General features: G+C 37.4%; 1 protein-coding gene across 1 annotated transcript in view; it reads left to right on the forward strand.

Annotated features, from left to right (window-relative positions):
- Positions 1 to 27,741, forward strand: part of HCN1 (hyperpolarization activated cyclic nucleotide gated potassium channel 1) — a 207,954-nt gene that overhangs the window by 165,861 nt on the left and 14,352 nt on the right. The window contains exon 6 of the mRNA XM_075741307.1: positions 18,593 to 18,833. Within this exon, the coding sequence (XP_075597422.1) occupies positions 18,593 to 18,833 (241 nt within the window). The remainder of the gene's footprint in view (positions 1 to 18,592; positions 18,834 to 27,741) is intronic.

A 27,741-nucleotide genomic window follows, 5' to 3' on the forward strand; every position in this document is an offset into this window, starting at 1 on the left:
CATTGCCACACAAGGATGTCAAGGAGTAAAACCCTATCCTTAATTGCTGAAACTCATGTTTTTATGCCATTCTTTAAAATACAGAGGGGCTAGACTAGAATGGTCATGGGTGAAAGCTTTTTCTGCTCTCCCTACTCGTTAACTGTGCATCTGTGCAGATGAAACCACTGAAAGCCACCAGTGAAGGCAGAGCTGCTTTGTTTCATTCTGTGAAGTAGCATCCTTGCCTAAGATGGTCTTTAATTGAGATGAGGAAGCTGGAATATGATACACAAGCCATTAAAAAAATCTCTTTTGTTAAAACTGTACTCTGTATTCCAGTTTGGGAGTTTATGTTATGTGTGGAAACAGCTGGAATTTTCTTTGGCAAGGTGCTTGTGTGGAGGAAGGCAGTGTTCATCTTACTGTAACAGAGGTAGGGGATATAAATCTGTTTTCTCTTGGGTGGTGCTCATGCCTGACCTACTCAAGGGTGTTTGTGTTATCAGTTAGCTGATATCCTCTACTGAAAGGAGGGAAAAAAGAAAGAAAAAAAAGAGAAGAATTAAGTTGAAAAAATCAGAGAGAAGAAACCATTATCAGGGAAAAGAGAAAAGAAACAAGTAAAGGAGAGAATAAAGGAGGAGCAGTCTGATACATGATGAAACCTGTGTAATTTTCAGTGATACCAAGCAATGCCTTTTAGTATCCTATGCCGTGGCAGGAGTGATGCTGAATATGTGTCTGTGTATACATACACCCAACAGAGCATAAGATGCTATGTGTACTTTTGGAAAGATGTGAAGGATTGGTTTTGTTGGGGTTGTGGGGGGTTTTTTGGGGTTTTTTTTATTTTTGAGTTTTGTGACATAAGAAGAGCATAGGTCTGTCGTGGATTGTCTGTCCCATTGAATCCTGCTCTTCATTGTGAAGAGAAAACATGTCGTACAATCCATTGCCAAAATCAATCAAGTTCCATATTTATAACAGTTATAAGAAACAATGCCTTGCCCATTCTCGGGCTCTGGGGCCAGCTCCTCCCTGTCTGTGTTATGGCAGTCCTAATGTAGCCTCCCACCTTACAAACTGCCATCTGGGAATGATGTTACTAATGGATAATAAATGAGAGCCTTTTAAAGGCAGAACACAATTATTCATATATTGGATGGGATATACCGTCTTACTGCCAATAACTGCACAAGGCTATAATGTCTAGGTGATAGCACAGATACCTTAGCTGCATCACTGAAGAATAAATATTAACTGCATTTGTTAAGTTTTTAATGACTCCTGCATTTTATTATACTTTCAGTTTAGCATAGGGTAAGAGTTAAACATTCAGAGTCTCCACAGGGCATACTTAGCTTGATAAAAGTAGCTTCTGATGAAGACATTCAACTGAAACCATTATTTCCTCACTTACAGTAAGCAGAACAAAAGAAACCACACAAACTACTGCATAATTATAGCACAAATATCATCAAATGTTATAAAAAAAGTTGCAGTGTTTTCAGTTCTCCTTGTTCTCAGCCATTAAAGTTTACTGTATGGGCTGAAATTTTCCACAGCTAGGCTTTCTTTAGAAGTCATGACCTTTTTTGGTCCATGTTTTAAATTTTGTCTCACTTTTAGCAGAAAAGTAATTATGTGTGATATAAATATGATCATTCAACCATTAAAAATAGCTACAGGACATAGAATTAGCGGTAGAAAACTGGTATAAAATTAATTCTTACATGATAAATACTACTCATACAGCTGTATATGCTTATAGTAGAGGTAAGACTTTTTTTTGTAAAAGAGGATGGGTCTTCATTTTACTGAGCTTCTTAAAATTATGTATGGAACATTCATAGTAGATTGGATGATTAAAATAATGAAAAGCTAAGAAAAAATTTAATACATATGTGTGAGTGGCTAACCTTGTTGGGTAACAGAAATAGAGTCATGTTTATTGTGGAGAATTAACTAGGCCTTCTTAAAAAAAGGAAAAAAAAGAATCCCGAACATTTTTAAATTTTACAAGGCTCTCTCTAGGTGCTTCATAGCTGAGTAAAGCAACTGGTCACTGCCCCGTATCATTCAAGGGTAAGCTTGTATTAATAAAGCAATTCCCTTCAATGACTTGGAACTAAGGTAGACACTTATTAGAAAATAGGACTTGAAAACTTTGTCTTCTCCCCAGTTAAGTTAGTTGGACAATTTGGGTATATTAGTCCCATGTAACATAGTTAATTAGATATCCTCAGGTCTAGACACTCAAAATGAATTAACCATGCATTGCCATATGTGGTGTGCTACTATTTGTGCATAAGGTGCTCTCTGATGAAAGTAAGGAATGAAAGGTTTCTTGTCATTAAATTCAGAAGCTTCACTCTTACTGAAAAGCATATCCCCTTTTTCACAGGCTTATCTCATAATATCCAGCCTTCTTGAGAAGGTAGTGAGGAGACTCCTGGCAGTAACAGTTTCAGCAGAGATAGAGGATTTTAAATTGCTTCTTCTGGGCTATGCAGGGCTGCATTCATCAAACTTATCTGTAGCTCCATACCAGTTCTGCAACAAGTCTGAGCTAATCATCGGACTCTCTTTGCACACCCCAACACATGTGCACACCCACCCCCACTGTGAAAAAAACCCCTAGCTGACTAGCTTAGAAAAATAGCTACATCTTCAAACAGCAGCTGACATGTGAAATAAATTCTGCCTTTAATAGCATTTGCAATTAACTATCTCACTCCCTCATTTCTTGTGGTAGTAATTAGCAACTGGTAGCAATTAGCATGTTTCCCTTATATAAATATCATATCTGGTTCTTCAGCAAACAGAGGTACTTGTGAAGTTTGCTAAAGTTCACTTTTTTTTATTACTTAAAAAAGAAGAAAGCATCCTTGGAGTTCTTGCCACCTACCTGCTTTTACAGCCTAATGAGTCAGGTGTAAGGTTCTGAAAAAGATCCTGCATGATGTTTAACGTTGCATCAAGGGCAGCATTTTGTAATAGTACTTGTAAGGGACATACTCTCACAACAAAATCAAGGAAAGTTTCTGTTATTGGATTTATAATTGATAATAGTAATTGTATCTAAGTGAAAACAGGATTAAAACCAGATCAGTTTGGTATATGTAGACACATTGAATATATTTCTAGAGAATGTGTTTGGTCCTTTCAAGATCAATTTTAAAATTATCAATCTGGTAACTTCACTATTTTTTTTCTCAGTTGTTAACCTTCATTTCGCATTAAAACTTACTTCCTTTTGTAATTTATTTCCTTCTATCTAATATTTATCTTTAGAAATTGCAAACATTATAGTGTCATTTAGACTATAATCCTAAGCACAAAGGATGAAACATCTCTAGCGTTAATAGTATGAGGCCAAAATGTGGTGTGATTAGACTGTAGTAGGCTTCAATCCTTTTTAATAGTGTAGCCATTATGATTTTTGGATATAGGCCATCAAACTTTAAAATAATGGTAGAAAAATGAGTTTATTAAAAAACAATAAAGTGTCACAGTCAAGGTTAAATTCTTGGAGATTCCAAATATTTTGCTTCCATAACAACTTAGGTCCATAAATTTAGCTCATAAAAGACAGAGAGGTAATTCTTTCATTATAATCCACTGTACTTTTATGCAGTTTTATATGCAGTGAACCTTGGTGTGAAGCTTAAGGAAGGTAACTAGGGAAAATGCATTGGAATTATAGATGTAGTAATACCGGAACACATTTAAATATCTCTTTATATAGCTATATGGAGAGAGCGAATACCTCTGCCTAATGCATTGAAGGTTTTTTTCACATAGACAAAGATAAAACATAACTTTAGTTCATATGCTGGAGTACTGCAGTCATGAATGAATTATTCAACATTTCAGTCTTGAAGAATAAATGCTGATGTACCACAGCATTATTTATTTGACAAATGCAGAAAATAAAAAGCATTGGTATTTTTCAAAGATCTGTGTAAGGTATGCCTAAATAATAGTCTAAGTACACAAGGCTTACGCAAAGCCCTGAAAACCTCTTTTAAAATAAAAATAGTAACAAATGGGCCATTGTAATGTTGGAAATAACAATCAGCAGGTGATTGGATTATTGTGTTTTAAGATGCTTAGCCCCAGCAGGTGTGACATGGTAACAAACTGTGTGCACACTCAAAGCAGTTTCCCGGAGACCTAAGACAATGTAGTTTGATTTCCTGAATCATGGGAAATGTTTTTGCCCCTCGATGAATGCACGCATACGAGTGTACATGCTGCCGTTGAGACATAGCTTTTGAATTGCCAGCCACTTTCATTGCTGTTGCATGTATTAAAGAAATCAGTATTTCAAGAAATCATTTATTCAAGAAATCATATATATATTCAGGATCACAGTCCCTTCTGTGTTTGACATGCTTTGTTAGCAAATCCATCCTGAGCAGAGACATGCTTTGGCAAGTCCAGTATATATCTGCTTCCAATAATACAGATAATAATACAGCACCTGTTCTCAGTAATTATGATTTTGAACAGTCTTGTTATTGCACCTATGAGATTCCTTTGTCATAATTGTTCAGTAAAAATTTCAGACATGACATTTCTTTCATGAGATCTTCAAATATACTAATCCAAATCAAATCCCTAAATGTTTGTGCAGTTGCCTTTCATAGAAAGGCAAGTTATTTGAGAAAAGTACCAGGCTATTTAGATGCAAACTAAATGCTGTGAGATATGTCAAATCCCATTATACAAGAGTAAATCCAGTCTGTGCCTGCTGCTGTCTGAACTGCTGTTCAGGCATCTGAAGAGCAGAATCAGGAAGGTTTTCATGGGCACCAGGTCCGGCGCATTGAGAGAACAGCAGTTAATGCAACAGGAGTGCTGTCCCGCAGAGGAGAATTTCGCACCATTGCCTTATTCTGTCCAAGATCATGCTTCCAAGTGTCTGTCATGTCTCAATTTGTAACGGAGTAATAGATTGTTGAGCTAGCTGATACCCAGGTAGTGCTAGGGGCAGCGGATGGAAAGAGTCAAGCATTTTTATTTTTCTTTCTTCATGCAGCTTCTGCTGAAAGCCAGGAAAGGTTACTACATATTAGACAATGCTTACCACAGCACGTTCATTCCTATTAGGTCTGAATATGTTATTGCAATTATAGATGGCATTGCTGATTTTTACAAGGTTAAAAAAAATAACAAAGTACTTCAAATGACTTCTGAGTTAGCTCTCGTTATGTAAACACATTCTTTTAACACTGTACTTGCTTTGGCTTGACTGGTGTCCTCTCTAGTAGGATTTGGAATGTTTTGGTTTATTTAGCTAAAACTGAAGGATCTTTTGCCCTAATCCCCAAATTGTGACTATGAGTCCTTTATGTTAAAACAGCAGAAGTTTACACATGTTCCTTTGAACTCTTTAGAGAATAATTGAAAATAAATAAAAAATAAATCAATGAAAATTCTTGATGCAGGGTTGGAAACTACGCAGTCTGTTTTAATTCAAGGTGCAGGACCAGGCTATAGGAAAGCAATCTGGTACCTGTCGGGGTTCTCCATTTTCCCCTCATGGGCTTCTGCAGTAGAAAGCCATGGCATTTGCATAAGGGGAGCATGGAAAGGGGAAGAGGGGAAGCAAAGGGCAGGATGCAGCCCTGATCCCAAAAGAAAATGTGGTGCAGACAAGGCAGGGGTACACAATGTGGATGTGCCCACATCCCTTTCCTGTAAATTTCATCCTTGGAGATGGTGAGAAGGAGTATCTTTTCCTTCAGTTTTCACTGTGGAATTTAAATTCTTGATCCAGAAGCAGGCTAAAGTCTTTTGAAACATATTTGTTTGGAATTGGTAAAAGTGTTTTAGGGTCATGTAATACAAAAGTTTCTGTGTTGAGTGGGTACCCTTTAAACGTGCCAATGTCCATGAAAGTCACCACAAATAAAGATTAGCATTGTGACTCACCACCAGCAAGGAGATAAATATGCCGTGAACTGTCTGATGCAGAAGCAAATGCATGTGCCTATTTTTGTGCAGTCAGTTGCACATTATGATTATTGTAGTAACAGCATACAGAAGGGTACACAGCATTTCCCATGCATAAATTTGGAGTTGCATTTTAAACCATGTGATCTAAAAGGCAAAAACAAGGAGAACAAAAGACAACAGAGCACAAAATCTGTTCTGAATGCACATTTATGAATTTAATTTCCAGTTGGTACACTGGTGATTTCAGAAGGTAAATCGTAAAGCTGTAGAAGATAGCCAAGTTAAACTTTGCACATCATGGCAATGATAGATCATTGTTTTGCTTTTTTCCTAGAGCCACTTGAACAAAACAATTGTTCATTACTTTGAAACCTGCACAAAACTCTGTCTAATGTGTATTTTGTACTGTTGCTGCTATCTGGCAAACACAATAAGCAAATACTTACAGTCTTTACTCCAAAAACTTATTGCAGGTAAGCCAAAGGTGAAATACTAATTTTTTTTTTCCCTAAAGTCTCAGTACCTGAAAAATCAGGGGTCTCCTCCTCAGTTGCAAAATAATCTTTTGAAAGTATAATGTCTTTTAATGAAGAGTCTTTATATAAGAGATTAAATGGAAATTGGAATTGCAAAAAAAAGTTTGAAATTACTTATAAATGGACAGATAATGAAATTTAGCATAGATATGGATGTACAAGGTATTGAATTACACTTGTTTAATTTAAAGATACGTATCTAAAACTGAAGGAACTTAATGTCTGTTATTTTTAATGATTAACAAAAGTCTTCCTCTCCTTGGGACTAAACTACTGTGATACAAGATTGTTAGAGGTGAGTGGAGTTAAAAGCTGGTTCAGAATGTGGAGGCTGACACTGCAAGTACAGGTACAGACTTCCCGGTAGCTCCTGAGCCAAGATCAAGGCAATGGTTTTATCGGTTCTCTCCATCTCTTTCATGGTACCATTACACAATCCTGCTCAGTGGTAGCACTGGATCCTAAACCAGCCTCAATAGGAGTAGAGCACTGAGGCAAGGAGTTCCCCTGAGAGGATTTTTAGTCTCCCAGTTTGTTCTGTGGAGTCTGTGTTTGTTAGTTTTCTGCTGAATAAATCCATTTTTCTTTTGTGAAAAGTAAAACTATGTGGTTGGTTGAGAAGATACTAATAAGGTACCCTAAAGCATGTACAGTTACAATTTTTATGAGCTGATCATCGCATGTTTGTGCACTCTGATCACTATAGTACATTTGAAGCAATGGATGGTGCCTTGCTAGAAGGCTAAATTATTCTGTAGACAAAATAAATACCTTTGAAGTTATATATATTTTAAAGACAAGGCACATTCTTTGTAATTAACAGTTTTCATTTTAGCCTGGATTGCAGTCATTAGTTAACTGTGCAACTGAAAACTATTTAGTATTTATTTCTGTGATCTCATGAATGTCACCTTACATGTATTAAAAATATGTTTATTTCATAGTGAAGTTTTTTCTTGTACTAAATTGAAAATCAGGAAGCAAAGATGGATCTGTGTCTATTAAAAAAGTAAGAAACAAGTAGAACTAGTGAGAATTATTTGAAAAATGTACCTGATGAGAGCATTATGCTATAGGAGTTGTAACAGAATATTTGGGAAATGCAGTGGCTAGTACAGACATCCATGGTCCCCAAAACAAAATTTTACGTACTCATTGTCCCATTCATTGCCACACATTGTATAAACGCTTGTGTATTTATGAAAATGCAAGTTTTCATAATCCATATTTCACCAAGAATAGAAAGCCTCCCATCAGAAGGGGTTGGAAATGAAATAGTTCATGCTTTTTAGCATCTGGCACTAAATAGATTCACTACTGAGAGGAAGATAAATGCTTAGTATTATGTGTGGAAGGCTTAATATATAACAGACCTTGAGAGGAATTAAGAGGCAATGACATCTGCAGAGAAGCAGAAACAGAGGTGTATGTTGCTTGGTTTGTCATTCTCTAATACCAGATATGTTCTTCATAATATTGATACTTACAGCAATGGGACAAACTTAGAACGTGAGAAAGAGGTTAATACCCTTCCTGAGCCATTATTTAAAGTTCATGGCTGGCCTATTTTTAGGCCACCATGTGAGAAAACGTTCGCTGAAAATAGATACAGATCATGTATCCTTGCAGAATATAGAACATCAGGACATTTCATTTCCAAAGCACATAATTGGGACTGGGAGCAGAATCTTCTTTCCTCTCACCTTTTTGCTTGTAGATTATAACTTCAGTTGTACAAGCACACACTCTTACATGAGTTATATTAACCTGTAAATATTTAACTAAAACTAATTTGAAAAATAGTTCTAATGGGATACATTAATGAGTTAAACTTTGATTTTTTTTTTTACATTAAATATATGCATTTGTACACATATAGATATGTCCATGTACACATAGAAATATATGTGTGGGAGACCACATATATGCATATGTATACACACATATACACAGGCACATACATGCAAACGCATGTGTCCAAGGTCTTTATGTGAGAAAAATACCATATAATACTCTGTTGATGTATTTGCATAGTACTAAGTACATACATTGCATTATGTACTCCAATATGGTCTTTATGTTTCTCATTGTTAGAGTATATCTCAACATGTATTTCTTATGCCACCAGTCTATAAGATATTACCTTCAAATGAACTGTAAAGACAAGGCTTCTAAGCGCTCTCCTATGATATAAAATCAATATAGATAAATTTATTCATAAAAGTAGGAATTAAGATATAGTCTTAAGATCATTTGAAAATCTTCCTGAATAAATTATAGGAACATATTTCTTATGGAAATAATCCTCAGACTATATTTAATTCATGAAGTGAGTAATGTAATGATACTTAAATGCTATTAATCATTAAATAAATTTAAAACTTTGGGCAAGCAGATGAACTGAAATTGTTTTGAAAAAGAATATTTAACTGATGCGAAGAATGTGGCACTGCCTATGCACCTGCATCCTGTGGCTGTCAGGTCTCACGCGCAGATGCTAATGGCAGCTCCCAAGTGTCCTGCTGTCATCAGGCCCCCTTGCTTTTAGTGCATGTCTAGTCCTGGAAAGAAAGCAGAAGCACAAATATTTAAGGCCTGATGCATGCAGGGAGCAAGCACAGCATAATTACTAAATGTAGATGACAGAAGGCTACAGGTATCTCCCTTGGTTTCTTGTTTATTATCTACATAGCCACTTCCTCACCATGCTCCCTAGAACAAAAATTTTCAGGATGTACAAATCCTGCGGAAGTCCCGTGCATCCTTGATCTGTCAAGACTCAGCCATGATTTAGCTCCTAGTTGTAATGTAACTCTTTCTTTGTTACTCTGATACCATGCCATTGTTAAGTGTGTCTGTCTACTGGATGTTTAGAGAGTCTGATGCATTACTTTTTCTCCAGCTGTTATTACTAATCCACATTGACTAGTCTACTCCTGCCAGTTTGGCTTCGCTTTCCTCCACATGATCTGCTATCGAGGCTGTTCCTTGCTGTCACCATGCCTACTTGCACTCCTCGCAATTTCTTCCACTCTTTACACCTCCCATGCCATTTATGCATCTTTCTCCCCTGCAGCTACCAGTATTAGCCAAAGTAGCACTCTCAAGCAAATTGTCTTCAGGGCTGTCTGGCTGTCACTCTACTAAGTTATTCCCAGGCACTTAATCTTCATTTTTACCATCCAATGATATCTCTCATGGAGCCTGCTCTCTCTGTCTCAACCTTACAACTGAGCATCACGTTTCACTGTAAAACTGGGCTCTAGAATCAGCGCTTTCACTATTTTTCTACTTCTACATGCTTGCGCTGTGGCGCAGTGGCCTGGATGTGGGTCATGAGCTCGTTAAACTCGCATTGCAAGTTGGTACTCACAACATAACATCACTGAGCCCTTGTGCCTGATCTCGCTCCGTCTCTCTTTTCAGTAGTTTCCTTTAGAAGACAAATTCAAAAGGTCTCATAATTAGCTTGTCCCAGTTTACATAGCAAAGCAGTGACGAAGGCTGATTCAGAATTAGAAAGGGATTGTGCATCCTCCTTATCGTTCTTTTTATATCCGTTATATATAGATGTGTACATCTATAGCTGACATTGTAAATATTCTAGCATATACACAGGCATTCAGGGTTCTGTCACACATTTCTCTAAGAAATCTAAATAAATCTTCTCATTCTTTACAAATGCCCTTTTTTGCCACTTTAAGATGCGGATAATACGTAATGTAGCAATGTTTAGATTTTTTGTGTTACATAGATTTAGACATTTGCTGTTTCTCCCATATCGTAATATAGAGTAGGCCTTCATTGAATAGTTACAAATCAAATGAGATGCAAACAGAAATGTACTTAAAAACTCTAAACATAATTTCAGTGTAGATATTTCAAGCTCAACTAACTGGGATTTATCCAGTATAATCAGTAAGATTTAATTTAAGCCACTTAATAATTTTATAGAGAGAGGCTTTGAACCAATGGGCTTTTAATTCATAATAAGAAGTAAGTGTTAACATAGCAATTAACAAGATAACAGTATTTCTGATCCAGAGCTCTTGGAGAGCTTTAAAATAACTCAGTGAACAAATCACCACTGATTTTTAAATAACTGTTTTCCTGGTTGTTGTTGTTACTGTGTCAGCTAAGCCGTACACATAGGGTGTAGATAAAGCACATTCCTTGCTGACTCAGTTGTTTTCGCCGTTTGGGTTGTAATGCACCGGGGACTGGACATGGGAGGGGACAAAGAGGGAGGGATGGGATGGCAGAAGGAATTTCTTGCCTGTTGCAGAGCTCACAATAAACTCTCCATCGAAGCATTCCTAGCTTCAATTTCTAATCTTGATCAAACAAGTGCAAATCAGAAATAAGTCAACAAAGAAATTTATATCCAAGCCACAGCTGTTTCTATCCTAAGGCATGTTGATTTTTTCCTGCCACCTAGTTCTTTGCTTCAGTACTTTGTTTTAGCCCCCAGTCAGCCCCACTGCTAGCTTCAAACACAGATTTTTTTCTTCCCTGTTTTCATCCACAAGTTATTCTCTTCACAGCCTTGCCTTTCTTCAGCGAGAGAAACTGTATTGTTCAGGTATCACCTGCTGTTCTGCATTCTGACTGACATATTTTACAGATCAAAGCACCCAAATCAATATATTTTACCTAATAAGTCTCACAAATGTAAGTGTAACTCAGGCTGCCTTTGTGAAACTCCACTCTCTCTTCCTCTTTTTCTCTCTCTCATGCACAACTACTCTTCCTTGCAATCAGGTGAATCAAGTGCTGTCCTGACAACAGCAGCACTCTTTCCAGCTCTATTCTAAAACAAAACCTTTTTTTTTTTTACTGGCAGTCAGGTGAAATCTTAGTGACTTTGGTGAATATAAGAAGTACTCTTCATTCAGGAAAGCTATAAGTAGCATTTGAGCTTTTTTTTTTTCCTTTTTATAAAGATATAGTAGAAAAAATAGTACCTGCTACACAGATCAGATACAAGGTCAACCACAGATTGATTGGTGTTAGCAAAAGGTATCACTGGAGTTTTGGTACGAATGGACAAGAATGAAGATGGTTTCCAGAATCATCAGATTACCAGATAGAGGAGGTGACTGGAAGCTCCAAAGACAGTGGGAAAGCAATGCTGCAGTAGATATTAACCTGTGAGCAAACAGATTAGAAAAAGTTTTGTCATTATTAGCAAAACCAACTTTCTCCTATTTCTTAATCATTGTTTCAGAAAAACATGAAGGGTGCTTCATCCATTTGTACAACGAACATAATGGCTAATTCATGCCGCTCTTCCATGTACTGACACAGGTTTCTGATATGGGTACCAATAGGATATGGATACCAATAGGATGCACCTATCAATATGGATACCTCTTAGGATTTACCTGCCCTCCACAATTTGAGAATACATGTGTTTAAATCTGTAGTCTCATTGGCATAATGGGACAACTTCAATATTTAAAATGCCTTACTCAACCAAACACTACACACACACAAATGGGAATAGAGATATTTGGTTACTCAGGGGCAATAAAAAATGAAATAGTGATTGTTAAATATATTTGCAAATTGCAGTCCATTTATTCAGTTAATAACAGGGAACAGTCTCTACAGCAAATACTATATCGTACAGCACTAACTCCATATTACCTTCTGTAGTGAACTGTGGGTGGTTTTTAACTAAGAGCATTCAGGAAATTTGTTCCGTAGTACTGTTCAGAAGGGAAAATCTGCAAAAGTAGAGATTGGTCAATTGGCCCAAACTTTAAGTACTTATCTAGATTATCAGGATTTCTCTGACTTTTGAAATTAGACTGCCTGTTTCACAATTACAGACTGCCTTAAAGAATTGCCTGTATCACTGTTCTCATTTTGATGCTTCTCATCCTTTTCCCAGCTGGAAATGAAACTTAAAAGGCATAGAATATTTCAGAACATTGAGCAATATGAAAGCTAAATTCCCTTTTAAATAGCCCAGTTAAGGAATGGATGGACAGTTGGGTGAATGAAAGGGTGGATTGATAATATCTTTTTTCCTTCTTTCGTTCTTTCTTTTGCTCTTTTTTAATCTTCTAAATATAATGGAAGATCCAAAGAGAAGCATGAGATGCACAGAACTGGTCTCCCTTAAGCTCTATTAAATCAATTAACAAGCTGGGAAAAAGATGGATACCCTTCATCAGACTGATTTTTTGGAGGTTTGGTTGAACTGTATATCCTCAAAAGGATTATCCTGTCTTCATTTGAATTTAATGTAATAATAATTCTGAAGCATAAAAAATGCATATAACGAGTTGAATAGAAAATTTTAATCAAGTGGGGAATGATAGAAAAGTATGCAGAAGGCCAACATTTAATCAACGAAGCCAAGAAAATATAATTGGTCAAATCTATATCCCTTCTGTTTGCAAATGCATAAAAAAAGATTGCTTTCTCTTAGGAGACAGCAATACTAGCTACCATATGTTCTCTTTAAGGCTGACTTGTCTTAAACTGAGTTGAACAGAGCTAGACAGAAAAAAAGCAACCTGCTTCAACTCGGTCCTGGTAGAATCCAAGGAGGGGATTTCATTCATCATTTGGATGGAAAGCATACTTATTCCTCCCTTCCTTTTGCCTGCCTAAGCTTATCTCACAGCTGACTGGAAAATTTTCTGCTTCTGTGCAACGTGTATACAGGTATTCTGGAGGTCTTGGGGAACTGAGGATTTTGAAAATGTGCATAAATAGTCTGACCAGTGGTTCTGACAGCCACTGAGATCATGCGGACTGTTTTGCCTTAGAGATCAGAGGTTTTTTTCCGGTTTTGTGCTTTGTGTGTAGGTCAAACATGTAGGTTACCTCAGATCAGAGCATTCTTGGGCTTTAAAATACATAGCCGAAGGGGGTAGACAGTGAGGCTTTCTAAAACACACAATATCTAACTATGTTAACAGAATGGCAAAATAACAAAGTTCAGAAGAAAAAGAATTGTGTTTCTCAATGCAGATCTAAACATAAATGATGGTATCTAAGAGCTGCCCAATTTGTAAGTAAAATTTACACAGAATCTCTGTGTCAAAATTGATCAATGTAATTGGAAGATGGAAAATCATGGAAATCCGATTCAAAGAGGAAAATGTACATAATCACTATTATTTATATGAAAGCCTGGGAGCAAAATTTATTTTAAGTCATACACTCTGTGTAGCTGATTAAACAGAATGTGTCAAAGCAATTTGAACAATTTCAGGTGCACCAGAAATGAAGAATATTGCATCCTGTTGCCACATGTAGATTTTCTGGCATTAAACAAGTTGTGAGCTAATGATGTAGTCATTCCCTCAGTGGGGTACTAATCCTAGTCCTCCTGATTGCCCACTGTCATAAAACCTATGAGAACTTAGTGAGATGCCACCTTTCTGCCAAAGTTGGCTATAATTGACCAATGGATTAAAAAATTACAGGAAATCATGAACACATACAGAATATGACTCCTTAAACCCTAGTTTAAATATATTTAACCTGCTCATACAGCCCCAAATCCCTAAATACCACGCTTTTTCCTATAGTTCTCTCTTAATCACTTGCTTGGTAATTTTTCTTCTGTGAGTTATTTCTAAGAGGAAAAATAGCTTTCTCAATAAAGTGATTTGTTCCTTTCAATGGTCAGGAAATTAAGACAGATTTAGTTTCTTATCCTTTGAAAGCAGAATGTAAAGGAGGACACTCAGGAGAAAAATGTGCATTGTTCAAGTTATGCACTAGATTTTTACAATAGTATGTAGAAATGACCTAATGAAACTAAGCTACTTTTCAGTGTAATAAACGGACTTTGGTGGCCTACACATAAGAAAGACATAGTTTGTAGATGGAAGTAGTACCTATTATTAGCTGAATTGGACTTGTGGGAAAAAGCAAAGAATCTTTCAGACATACAGATGTTTCAAGAACTTTTTCTGCTTTTTTTCTAGCAACAGCTTTTTCCTGTCAGTCTAATTAAAAGCAGTACCTCTATCTAAAAATCTTCTCCTGAGGAAAGGTCCTACAAACCCTTATAGATGCCATTGGAGAAGTTGGCCACCGTTGCGCCGCAGTCACAGCTAGCTAGGAGAGCCTTGCAGCTGCCTTTGTAAATGGGCCATCTTGAGATGCATCGGAGCAGTCGTCCAGATATATTGAACCCACACAAAATGATCATATCTGATGCTTTAAGATCAGTTTGAAAAAAATAGACAGGAAGGCCAAGATGAGTAATAGAACTAGTACACTATAAAGGAGCAGGAGCCAGTGTAATTACCTAACCAATCTCTTATATAAAGCAGACCATTGTACCTCTGACTTAGTTCTTGCGTAAGAGACTGATACTTGAACTAGAACAACACTTGCTCCATGTAGGTCTGAATCACTCTTGCCCTTTAACCACTTCAGCAATATAATCCTTTCCTCAGGCTTCACTTGTTATTTTCTTTATGTAGAGGTGAGACACAATCATTATTATTTCATTTAATTAAGATATCATATTGGGCAGCATAATCTGGTTCCAGTCTGGCTCCAAAGAATTAACTCAAAGAAAATATAAGTGAAAGATTTTTCTCTGCATGAAATGTCAACTTTTAATTTGGCAGTTTGTTCTTTTGTTACCTTTATTTTAAAACACAGAACAATTTCTCCTAGTACTTTCTGAGTTACATAAAACAAGTTCATAATCTTTACTGTTTCTTTCTCCCCAAGATGATATTTAAAGTAATACACAAGAATCTGAAATTGCAGCACTGCCTGTGATTAAGACTTAAGGAAATGTATTTTACTTGCTCTGAATGATCTCATATTTAAATAAAAGAACACTTTAAAGAAAAACAAAGCACTTAAAAATGACACATTTCTTTCTCCCTCAGTAATTTTCCACCTTCTAAAGTCTTAAATAAGGAAAGTTTGTACTTTAGTATAAACTTTCACAAAAAACTAATCAACAAAGTGAATGCATTGCTAGGATATAACAGCTGAAATTACCACAGCAGAGTGGTTTTGTAGCTATGTTGGTACCTTTATTAGGCAACTTAGGCTGAGCAGGTAACCTGTGTGTGCATATACATGGATATATCCAGGTATAAATTACATATTGAGAGAGAAAGATGGGAAGAAGATGGAGACATGACATTCCAGGGGTGAAAATCCTGAGACAAGGGTGTGTTTTGTTGGTATTTCCAAGACGAGATGAATTTCCTTCTGGTTGGGTTGGACTGGTTTTACGAAGCGGAGTAATGCAGGTCTGAATTCTCCCCTCTGCCTATATCATGGTGTCCTACAATGCTACTGAGATATGTCATTTGTCTTTTTTTTTTTCCAATTTCTCTTTTGCTTTCTTCATCTGTCCTACTTCTCAGCTTTCACTCCAGACACCTTTTCACCAGGTTTTGTGCTCCCGTGCTCTCACTTCGTCAGGACTTTCAGTTTATCTGTTTTTAAAGTCAACCTTCCTGCCTTGTCTTTTTCCTTTCTTCTAGGTCTTTGTGTTCCTTCTTTTTGTTTTCCTCCCATTCTCTCTCTCTTAATACTACTCAACCTAGGTCTATTTTACTCTTTCTTCCTCATCATCACTGGAGTTGAGCTTTCCACTCGCCCAGCCTTTTCTGTGCCTCCCCACCAGCTTCTACATAATTTCCAGTCAATTTTTGCTTCTTAGTAATTTCCTTTCTCTGCCTCCTGGGGATGCAAGACAAGCTATTTACTTTCAGAAACAGAAAACAAGCAGCAAGTCTACTGAAAAGTCCCTGAGCAAGGCAAGACGAGTAATAGTGATTGCCAGCTTTCCAGCATCAGCTGAGACTGCAGTAAGGCAGTCTCATACGGAGCTGAGGATGTAGTCTGGGACTCCTTGCATGATGCCACCATACTGCGAGCAGTGGGAGCAGAGAATAACTCTCCCTTGGGAGGGAAGTGGTGGCTGAAGCTTTACTGAGAAATGGAGTGTTTAGACAAGAAGGAAAACAGGCTTTTCCTCATCCTTTAGACAGTCAGCTGGAATTTCTTTTTAACATTTATGCTTTCATACAAAATATACTTGAAGGTGTAGCCTGGGATTACTGCTCTTGACTTAATGACTCAGCAGGATTCACTGATCTTGAATGCCAACGACACCTACTTGGTAGTTCACACCTTGCAGTGCTGCTGTTTGAGATTATTTTTTCGATTCAGGCAAACAGCGCCACATCTTGCACCAAATTTTCCATGTGTTTTTACAAGCATGACTTGTTTGTGAGGGTTTTTAAAGCTCTGATTCTGAAGTCATGTGTGTGGATAGTATTGTCCCAGTGTTGCACCAGTAGCATTCATGTCTTTGCTTGCGCTGGGTGGGAGTCATAGTCAAACTGCTCTTCCTTTCTATAAGTAGGAGTCTCCCAGTCATTACTAGGAGACTAGGAGTCTCCCCTAGTGCTCTTTTCCTCCTTTTCTGTTTCCATTTCTGCCATATATTCCTGTACATTTCAAGTTTCATGCAAACACGAAGAAGTCTGCTCTTGGTCTGAGGTCTGACTCCTGCTGTCTTAATCCAGCCCATTTCTGATTAGCCATGGAGTCCATACATGGTGCAGTATTTCAGGCATGCCAAAACAGTCATAAGAAGGGGAAGTTATGGCAATCAGAGAGGGTGAGGGAGAGTGAGGCAGTACAGTGAAAAGTGATGGAAGAGGAGTGTTCTATTTCCATCACTTATAAATAATTCTCAGATAAAATGTTCTTGGTGGAATCATATCCCCACTAATTCAATTGGACTTTAGTGTTTGATTTCAAAGATGTACCATGTTACTCTTCATTAACTCTACCTTTAACCCAATAATTCTAGAATTAAATCTGCATTAAATTATAATTATATAAAATTATATATTTTTTTTTATATGTCCTTGGTTCATTCCAGAAGGAAAAAAGAGGAGAGGGGGGAAAAGGCTTATGTAGTGTTTATCTAAGTATATAGATGTGGTGCTATTGAGACCAGGGTTAAAGAGAATTGCTGTACAGACCGTTGTTAAGAATCAATGTTCATCTCTGCTTAGAGGCACTTCTATTTCCACCTTGCCATTATATAATGACATTTTCTTGCAGGACTGTAAGAAGATGTCATAATCTATCCTAGGACTAGCACTAGGAAGTATTTTTTCCCTGTTTTTCTTATCCTTTAATGGAAAATAAGACATTGCTGGAGATAACAGCTTTCTGCTTCCCAGGTGCCTGGTGAGACATCTTCTTTCACATTATTTTTCCAGGTTCCACTGGCTTTATTTTGAAAGGATGTAATTTCTCTAGGAAAGGCAGTTGTTTCTTCACTGTTATATCATGCTCGTGCTTCTTATTTGCCTCAATAGCCAATGGCTTCCCTTCAAAGGGAGATTCCCACCTCCTTCCCAGATGCAAGGGACTGATTTGAAGAACCCATTATGGTTTTGTTGCTTGTACTGTGGAATTAGCTGAACTTCTGCATCATTTTTGTAAGCAGGATATCACATGGTGGGGGTGGGAGGAGAAGAAAGAAATTTGTCTGAACTGTGGACAGGTATATCTGAGCTTGCTACCCAGAGAGCTGGCTGCATGGGATATATGAGATACGTAAGTATGAGACAGCAGATGCATGGGAGGTTGAAAAAGCAACTTCCAGCAGGAGTGCAATGGGCTGCAGTCAGTGTGGTGAGAGAACTGGTAGGTGGGATGTCTTCTTTACACCAATCAGAAAGCCTTGTCTTAGTGTAAGAAATGCTAGACATACTCCACTGACAATGAAATTATATTTAGTTTTCCAAAGCAGTTAGGTGACTGCTGGTTGTATTTTTCTTCTGTTTGCTTTTTGTGCATTTATAGACAGATGATCATATATGCTCTTACTGTAATGTTTGGGTTGCTAACTCAGTAGATGTTGCCTGCCTGAGCCCCACTCCATTTGTAATACTGATTAGTCTCAGCTCTTCCATACATATAATGAAAAGATTAAAAAAATAGGCACAGAAAGAAACACAGAAAAGTCCAATATGAGCATAAAGAACTTCTTTGTGAAGAAAGCAGAAAATTTTTTTTTCAATGCCAATCATATTGTAAATATTTGCTCACCAATACTATCATTATGTTTCCTTCCCATTTAGGAGATTGTCAACTTCAATTGTCGGAAGCTGGTTGCCACAATGCCTCTTTTTGCTAATGCAGACCCAAATTTTGTAACTGCTATGCTAAGCAAACTGCGATTTGAGGTGTTCCAACCTGGAGATTATATTATCCGAGAAGGGGCTGTGGGTAAAAAGATGTATTTCATTCAGCATGGTGTTGCTGGTGTCATCACCAAGTCCAACAAGGAGCTGAAGCTGACAGATGGCTCTTACTTCGGGGGTGAGTAGGAAAGAATGAATGATAACATTGGAGTGAATGCACTAGAACAGAACATGTTTGGATGTCAGACACATAGAGACATCAGAATAAGTCTACTGTCCTTTGCCTAGACGATTCGAACTGCAGTAAAGAGTGCAAAAAATATTTCTGAATAAGACGTTCAGAGTCTTCTAACTGTTCTGGGGATAGCTATTGAAGATGCAGAATGACCTTCCTGAATGTTGAAGTTATTTTGAATTAAGAGCACTGTTATTTAGCAGACAGTATTTAAATAAAAATATAATATTTGCATAGTAATTTTATAGCTATTTAAATTAAAATAAACAGGATTAATCTTTGAAAAGGGATACAATTTTAAAGTCATAAATGTAAAGTACTTCTAAAAGGTAAAAATCACTATAAGAACTACAAAATTAAGTAGTGCATAAAAGACCATTATTTATATGAGATATTTTGGTATTTATTAATATTTCAAGCTGTTACTAGTGCTTTTTCACTGAATATTAGTACACAGCAATTTTTATCCTTCCAGTATATAGTATGACAAACTGGACTCCTTATGCGACTAGATAGGTCTCTAACAGATGTATATTAATAAAAACCAGGCATGAATTTTAATCCAAATTAAATTCATCTGGTAATCCTAATGAAAAATAGATTTTCATTTAGATGAAGGCATCTGAATATTTATATTTGGATGAAAGTAATCTCTTTTTTTACATATAATAATTTACCAGTATGAAAACATTGTTCCTTGTGACTGTAAATTGTCTCTGTGCAATAGGATAGCTGTCTGCTTCTATAAGGAGCATCAAGGCTGGTTTCCAGAAGCTGATTGAACATTTGTGTGTATGGTTACAGTGAGTTGGTCATTGTATTAATTTTCTCTTGAATGCCATGAATCATCCCAGAACTGAGTCAAAAGCCTTTCAAAAAATGTTCAATTGAAAGTCTAATGAGGGGCATTTAGCTGGTATACTGAAGTGGGAAGCTTAGAAAAGTGAATTGGGCTCAGGATTTGAATTGGGCTATAGAGTTACTTAACTAATCCCATTTTAGAATAATAATGCTAAAGCAACTCCTACTGATCTGGCCAGCAGGCCTTGTCACTCTGCAGTAGCCTCTGCAAGGTGATTTGTACCAGTATTTGTAGAAGCACTTCAGTTAAGAGGTCTTGTGCTTATCCCACGGGCTTAAATGGCAGATGCTGAAGACAGGAGATTAAGGAGAAAGAAAAGGTAAATGCTGGGGATGAAGAAACAGAGCAACCTTGGTCTTGGTCTTCTCTTATGCTTAGCAGTGCCCCAGTTTATGAAAATGAGTTTGCAAGAGCCTGCATGCTGAATCTGCCCATAATACTCCTCTGAACCAGCAGAGGATAAGAGGAGATTGCACATGAAAGTATTTTACATAACCGTCAGCCTGTTGTTGCAGTGCAAATGACTACTTATCCTGTTCATCCACTACCCTTCTTAGCAGGAATACAGACAAAAAGTAAGCTATTTGCAATATCTAGACAGCACAAGAACTTATTACGCTGCATACCAAAGCAGTTTTGCTCATCCAGACTGCAGCTGGGATGAGACAAGGGGTGCAAAAATGAGGGCAAATACATCAAAAGCCTAACAGCTGCTGGGGTAAAGGGGAGATAATAGCTGCTGCTGGATGTAGCCTGGAGAGGAGACAAGGAAAGGAGAGGAAGGGCAAGCACACAGGGAGAGAGAACCTGAGAAAGAAGTGCCCTAAAATCCAACGTGTTGTGATTCAGATCTGCTTTAACAAAATATCGTATAACATTGTGAATTCCCAGAAGGGGATTTCAGACCCTGGAGAAGAACGACCTCTTTGACTGCAGCTGAAAACAAAGGAAACAAGTTGCACATCCGGTAACTGTGAATTGAAAAGGTTTGGTTTGTCAAAGCAGAAAAAATAATTCTAATATTCTCTTCTCTTTGGAGAAGCACTCTTTTTTCCCAAAATGTGTATCAGAATCTAAGTAAAGCTTCCACACCAAAACAGACAGAAGAAATGTTGCACAGTGGAACAATAACAAGCTGGAAGAATAAGCCTGTGTTCTAATCCTAAAACCAATAACCCTTTTTTTGCCTAATGGAGACATGCAAAATCTGAGGCTGAGATATCATTTAAGAAGCTGCAACTTATAACCTCAACTGTGTAGCTCCCAGGTCTGACACAATAAATCAATATCAACACTTGTGCTCTCACAAGCAAGGGAGGGATGCACAGGTGAGAGGGGTGTGCCATACCTAAATGGATCCTTTTTCAATTTTTAAATGTCTTATGAATTGGAAGCTCCCAATCCCAGCTCAGAGATACTAACTGTTGGATGTCAGGTATGTCCCATACCTGAGTTTCCTGCAGGCCCTGGCTCTGGGGAGGTTCGAGAGGAGTCCCTGGAGAGCCAGGCTTACCTCCAGAGTTTATGGGTGGTTTCACCAACATCCTACCTTGGATGTGGAAAACGTTTATCAAACTGACAACATGTAAAATATTTGGGTATTAACAACATTGTATTAGTAGATACCTTCTGACACCCTGGAGTTGTTGGAGAACTGGAGTTCAGTGTGAAAGCCAAGATTTAAGAAGAATCAAAGCAATGTCACCAGTATTTGGGAGAGGCTTGAATGGAGACTGTTGGGAGAGTGAGAGCCTGGAAAACCAACAGTTGCAGTATTAAAGCGAGGAAATAGCTGGAGGTTTGAATACTGAGATGCTGTTGAACATTCAAATTCTCTTGCTTGATCTTTGCTCTTAATTAAAAAACAGGCTTCCCTGTGGATCCGGGTGTTACAAGTCTCACATTAAACTAGATAAACCTTACAATTGCTTGGAAATTCAACTCAAAATGAATGTGTCTGGATAATCATCAATGGAATAGATTAATCAGACTACACTTCACTCTGCTTTACGTTCCCTGTTGATTTTTGAGGGAGTGGTGACTCGAGAAAGCCCTCCATAGATCTGGGCTCTGTCTGCCTCTTTCCTCATCTGTGCTCACTGGTTTCTCCTTTCTGTGAGGAAAGCGTAAGTACAAGACAGTAACCACAGACATCTTGTGGTTGGTTTGTTGGTATTCCTGTGGGAAGAACATCCTATCCCTTAGCCTTCATGTGTGTTCATAAATCTAATCTTCTTGAACTTTGTGTGTGGGAACACTACTTAGCCCAGCAGCACACAGGATGCTAATTTAATCCCAACAAATTTTTTCAGACTGCTGATTGAAGGATATTGTCATCCTACATGTCTACTCCAAGTACTAGTAGGAATTTGAAAGTACTTTCTGGTACTATGTTTTTCCCTAGGCCATGTACCCCTTCCACCTTCACCCCCACTCCCTCTTCGATGGAATATACAAAATGTGTAAGGAGGTGTGTGAAAAATAGTGACTGGTCTACACTCAGATCTGCAGTCAACATACTAAAAAAACAATATCCCCCAATTATTAGATGAAAAATATGTTCAGAAAAAAGTGTGATTTGAGGTTGACTATGTTCTTTCAAACCTTTCAATAATGACCACAGAGGAAATGTTTTAAAGACAATGCCATAAATTATGTCTTGAACAGACATGGATCAGTGGAAGGATTGTTTCATAAAGATTCAGGACAATCCATTTTCCTTTGCCTTTTACTGGCATTTAAAGAAAACAGTAACTTTATATTGCCTTAACTTAGAATCCTTGTTCTGACATGGCATGCTTGTGTGAGTTTTTATAGATGGGAAAGGAATTAGGCAATGAAGAATACATTTTCACTATATTGTGCAGTTATATAGTCATTTCTACATCAGTGAAATGATGTAAGCCACAGTTACCAGTGGAGAATTCCAGGATTTTAATACTTTATAGCTGCTTTCATTGGATTCTCTAGGACCATATCTTGTTATTTTTGAGGACACACTACAATACTCATTTTTCCTAAATGTCTATGGATTTTTTTATGTCTTCCTTCACTTGCTCCCCTGGTTTTCTAAAATGTCTTCCAGCTTCCCGTTATTAGGAATGGGATTGCTGCTGCTTTCAGCAAAGCACTAAACGTGTCTTTTCTCATTACAAATAGAAGAGAAACTTCTCACACTGAGACTGACGCAGTTTTCATATGAAGGGAAGCAAGGTTTCCCTCAATGGAATTTATGACCTTTTCATTCCAGCTGCTTCTGTAGGATGGGCAGGGAGAGTACAATGTGAATGAAGAAGGCCAGGACAGAGTGGATGGTCAGGGCTATGTTAACACATAGGATAAAACTTTAAGGGAGGGCAGAAGATTGTGGGGAGTGAGATGGAGGGCAACAGAGAGAGGACTGTGTGGGTAGGAGTCAGGTTGTGAGTGGTGCAAAGACATATGACAGGAACTGCGAGTGCAGGACAATGTCCTGGGCATGAGACTGATGGGAAAGGGAAGAAAATGCAAGGGGTGAGAGCACACCTGAACAAGACTAAAGCAATGTTCAGAAGCTGGAAAGGAGTGGGAAGGTGCTTACACCCATCCCTTTCGAACAGCAAGTAGGAAAACCCAACTGCATGTGTGTTTGCAGCTAAGTTGAATTGCAAGCTTGAGACAAACACGCTTGAATTCAGTCTTCCTGGGATGGAGAGTAAGAATCAGGAGGCAGGTGAAAAATGTAAGTAATTGTATTTTGAGGATGTTGTGATAGCTAAGGTTTTGGGGTGGGGTTTTTTTGGCATCTGATCAGTGGTTTTGAGTATCTGCAGTTTACAATACTGAAAATGTAAAGTCTTTGTTAAGTACACAGCAGTGGAGAATGAGAGCTCCCCATTTTTTTTGTCTGTCAGTGCATATTTTTGCTTCTCTTCTTTAATACCTTGTTAGTTCAAACTCATTTATGCATTAATCCCAGTAGTATATGTGAAGGAGGAAATTGCTGGGTTTCGGTCCTACTTACTAAACCTTTTCCTCTGAGTACCAGGTGATTGTATTAGATATTACTCAAAGGCTGCTTGTGATAAGAGGAATTACTGAACATATTGTGTATTTCTTCCTCACTAGACAGTTAAAATTAGTATAAAGCAAAGATTTTGAATTCTTTACAGATGAAGCACAAGAATGTGAGTCTTTTGCTTATAGAGAAGCATAGTTCATCATTTACTGAGGCTTTACAGTGCAGAAATAATAATATATCTCATGAGCCTAATACTAATCTAATTTACATTATACCAATATACATTGGTATAAACTGGCATAATACCACTGCTGTGAGGCAATTCTGATTTTTGCTGGAGTAAATGATATGAGAATCACTCCATAGTAACATTATATATGTTAGTGATTCAAAATGTCTCATGATTAATAGCAACAACAAACATGCAGGAGTGTAATAAACTGAAAAGAAGTTTGCTTTAGTAAAAGAACTCCTTCCCAACAATTTCCTTCCTCTTGCTCAGTTGGCTCCACATGTGACTCTCAGGGTTCCTGTAGTCATCACAGTACGATCTGGCTCTGCATGTTCTTTTTCCCTTCTGGGAAGCCCTTTTGCTCCCTGATGCCTTGTGAGCCTCCACTTGTCTACACACCCCTAACCCCAGCCCTAGTCTGCTGGCATTCACGTGCACTGCACTACGGACTGCAAGCTCCTGCTTGGGGAACAAAGGAGAAAAGCAGCATTTTGCTGTTTTATAACTCACCTCAGATTGTTACCCCTGCTAACATAAATGTTAAAGCTGTCCCAAAGCTACTGCAGAGCACATTGATGAGTGGGAGTGGTTTCGTGATGCCCTGTTCCCCTCCAGCTGCCAGCCCCACGCAGTCAGAGGAAATATTCCAGGTGTGCAGTCCTCATCCAGCTAAGCAGGTGCTGAACTGCCTTTGTGCTTAACCCATGTGTGAGAGTGCGGCTGATGTGCCAACACAGAGAAAAAGAAAGGAATAAAGCCAGCACTAGCCAACCAGTAAGGCTCAGCGCAACTTACTAAAAAGGAGGATTTCTGGGAACACATTCAGGACTCTGCTGTTACTTCATTTGCTTTCTTGCTGGTGGAGAGAGGACTGATTGTTCATTGTGGTCTCATCCTGCTCTTGCTGTAGTCACTGGCAAAATTCCTCTCAACCTTAAAGGACACAAGATAAGACTTGTGTCCCTGCTATCTTTTCCCTTCTCCATCTGTTTTCCCACCTGTGTTTACACAGGCTTTCCTTCATTCAGCAACCCAGACGTATGTTCTAGGAAATTATAACCCCTTTCTTTCTGTTTTTAACAGATACTGTTTTAGAGCTGAAGGAATGCCGATATTGCTAGGGAAATCCAAACTGAGTGAGTAGGAAGTGCAGGTATATTTTTATGAATTAGGTCTGGGGACCCCATGGAGATTTCATTGTGTTTGCACTTGGAGAAAGTTTCCTAGTTCCAGTAGGTAAGTGTGCAATAATTCATGGTACCCAATTTGTGATGTGTCCATCGCAGTTCCCCCTCCCCATTGGTTTTTCTACTTTTTTCCCCCATTGAGAATCCCAGTGGTATCATGCCATGTGGAGTGATTGAGTAAATAAATTTGTAGACTAACTTTAGATACAGGGAAAAAATTCCTTACTGTGAGGGTGGTGAGGCACTGGAACAGGTTGCCCAGAGAAGCTGTGGATGCCCCCTCCCTGGAAGTGTTCAAGGCCAGGTTGGATGGGGCTTTGGGCAACCTGGTCTAGTGAAGGGTGTCCCTGCCCATGGCAGGGGGGTGGAACTAGATGGTCTTTAAGGTCCCTTCCAACCCAAACCATTCTATGATGCTGTGATTCTAACTAAAACTCATATTGCTTAAAAATATTTTTTTTCTATGAGCTTCCAGGTTTGTTGAACATGAAGAAGTGCATGTTATTATTTTAAAACTCTTTTTATGATATATGTATGAGAGTTGCTCTGTGTGCATATGAATATGAAAATGTAATGGTCTACCTCTTGCATTGTAATAAGAGACAAATACATGTTTTATTTTACTTATTCAAAGGCAGATATAACTAACAGTGCTGAATGTCATCTAGCATTCATCTAACAAAATTATGTATAAATCAGATGCTCATCCCCATCTTCCCAGAATAGTCCCAGAGACATATTATGGCATCTTTTCTTTCTTTTTTTTTTTTTTTTAAATAACATGTAGTTCATGGAATACTTTAGATTTTTAAATGTTTTATTTCACTTAAATTATTTAATACTGTTTTAACAGTTATCCTCCCACACTTGAAATTCTACTAAATTGTATCTTGCATTTGCTTCAGCTTGTAGAAGGCAAATTAGACAGAACTTCTTTGACCTACCTATTATTTATGGAGCCTTTCCCCATTTTCGAACAGCAACTGTCAGTATATTTTAGACCAGTGCAGTGGAAAATAATACCATGGGAAATGTTGAGTCACTTTAGATTATATTTTGCCACTTATTTTTTTCTGGATACATTCTAGGTACTTCCTTTTGATAGGCTACTTTTAACAATTTGTAGTATTGTACTGATTATAAATAGAGAAAGTGCTCTTAAAGTGCCTGACTGCTCACTGCTTCATAGCTGGACAATATAATATGATATACAGTTTTACATTTTGCAAAAATACTGCACATGACTACTCCTATTCAAGGTAGTGGTGAGTTAAGTCTCTCCATGTTCATACTCCAATACAAATAATTAATTATAAGTAGCCTCCCTGAAGTGTGATTATTCACATTCTTAATGGCAAGTACACAGTTAAATGCTTTAAGGGAGCAGGATCTCCAAGTGTCCTTACCACCTTATTCATAAAATACTTTTCAGGTGAACAGTATACAACATTTTTCTGCAAGTATTGTCTGCAAAAGGTCCTAAAAAATGAAATATCTTTTTGGCACAGACTAGTCTGCCATTTTGAGACTATATTTCCTCATGATGTAGCATAATTTCTTGTTCTGTGTTATGTTGTTTTGACATCACATTTTATATAGAAACTACTGTGCAGTCAGAAGAACTTCTTGCTATTTAGACAGAATATTATTTTTAAAAGTCTAAGAGACTTTTTAAGAAGATAGAATGAAAATAAATCTATTTTAGAATTTGTTTATTTGTTTATTTGTTTATTCTAAACAATTCCTGTGTGATGCTATAATGGTAGAAGTGGGTTTGGTATTAGTTTTATTAATTAGCAAATGTAAATATAAATTTAACAATACTACTAATAAAAATGCCTGTAATAATTCTCACTATCTAAATAACATGGTCTTCAAACCAAATTATAACTCTGATCTGTGAATTCATGAACAGTCTAAATTTTTAATTTAGACTTTATATATAAAAGAACTAGACACAAGCAAAATATCACATCAGCATAGCTTGGAAATCTGAGGTAGCCAACACTGATAAACCAGATGATTTTCCAAGTACCTTAAATTTTACACAGTAGAATTTAAACTAAATATTTGAGTTTAGATTAAATATGTAACCTAAATATTTAATTCAGAACTGACAGTCTCTGATAATTTGTTTAATAATTTAATGGAAAAAAACCCCTGAAGTGCAATATTTTTACAGTCTACTTAAATTCAAGTTGAATAGTTTAATTTTAACTGTTATTGTTTGCCAACCTCAGGATGACAAGAGCATAACACTGAATACAGAAGCAATGAAGTGACTTTTTTCAACAGGGAATGGGCATCCATATGAACAAAAAGTAGGCATAAATGAATTACACAAAATCACTTTTGGCCTTCAACACAGCCAGTATGAACACTAAAGCTGTACTTAGGTACATTATGTTAGAATCTAAGCTAAATTATTATTATTAATATCAGTTAAATTATGAGCTTTTACAATATAATAAATAGACCATCTTAGTCTCCCTTGGCAGAAGGAACACGTCATTAAAGTAGAATAAAAATGTATGGACGCTCTGTTATAAATACCATTAAACATAAAATAA

The sequence above is a fragment of the Balearica regulorum genome, chromosome Z (genome assembly GCF_011004875.1).
Source record: "Balearica regulorum gibbericeps isolate bBalReg1 chromosome Z, bBalReg1.pri, whole genome shotgun sequence".
Classification (NCBI taxonomy): domain Eukaryota; kingdom Metazoa; phylum Chordata; class Aves; order Gruiformes; family Gruidae; genus Balearica; species Balearica regulorum.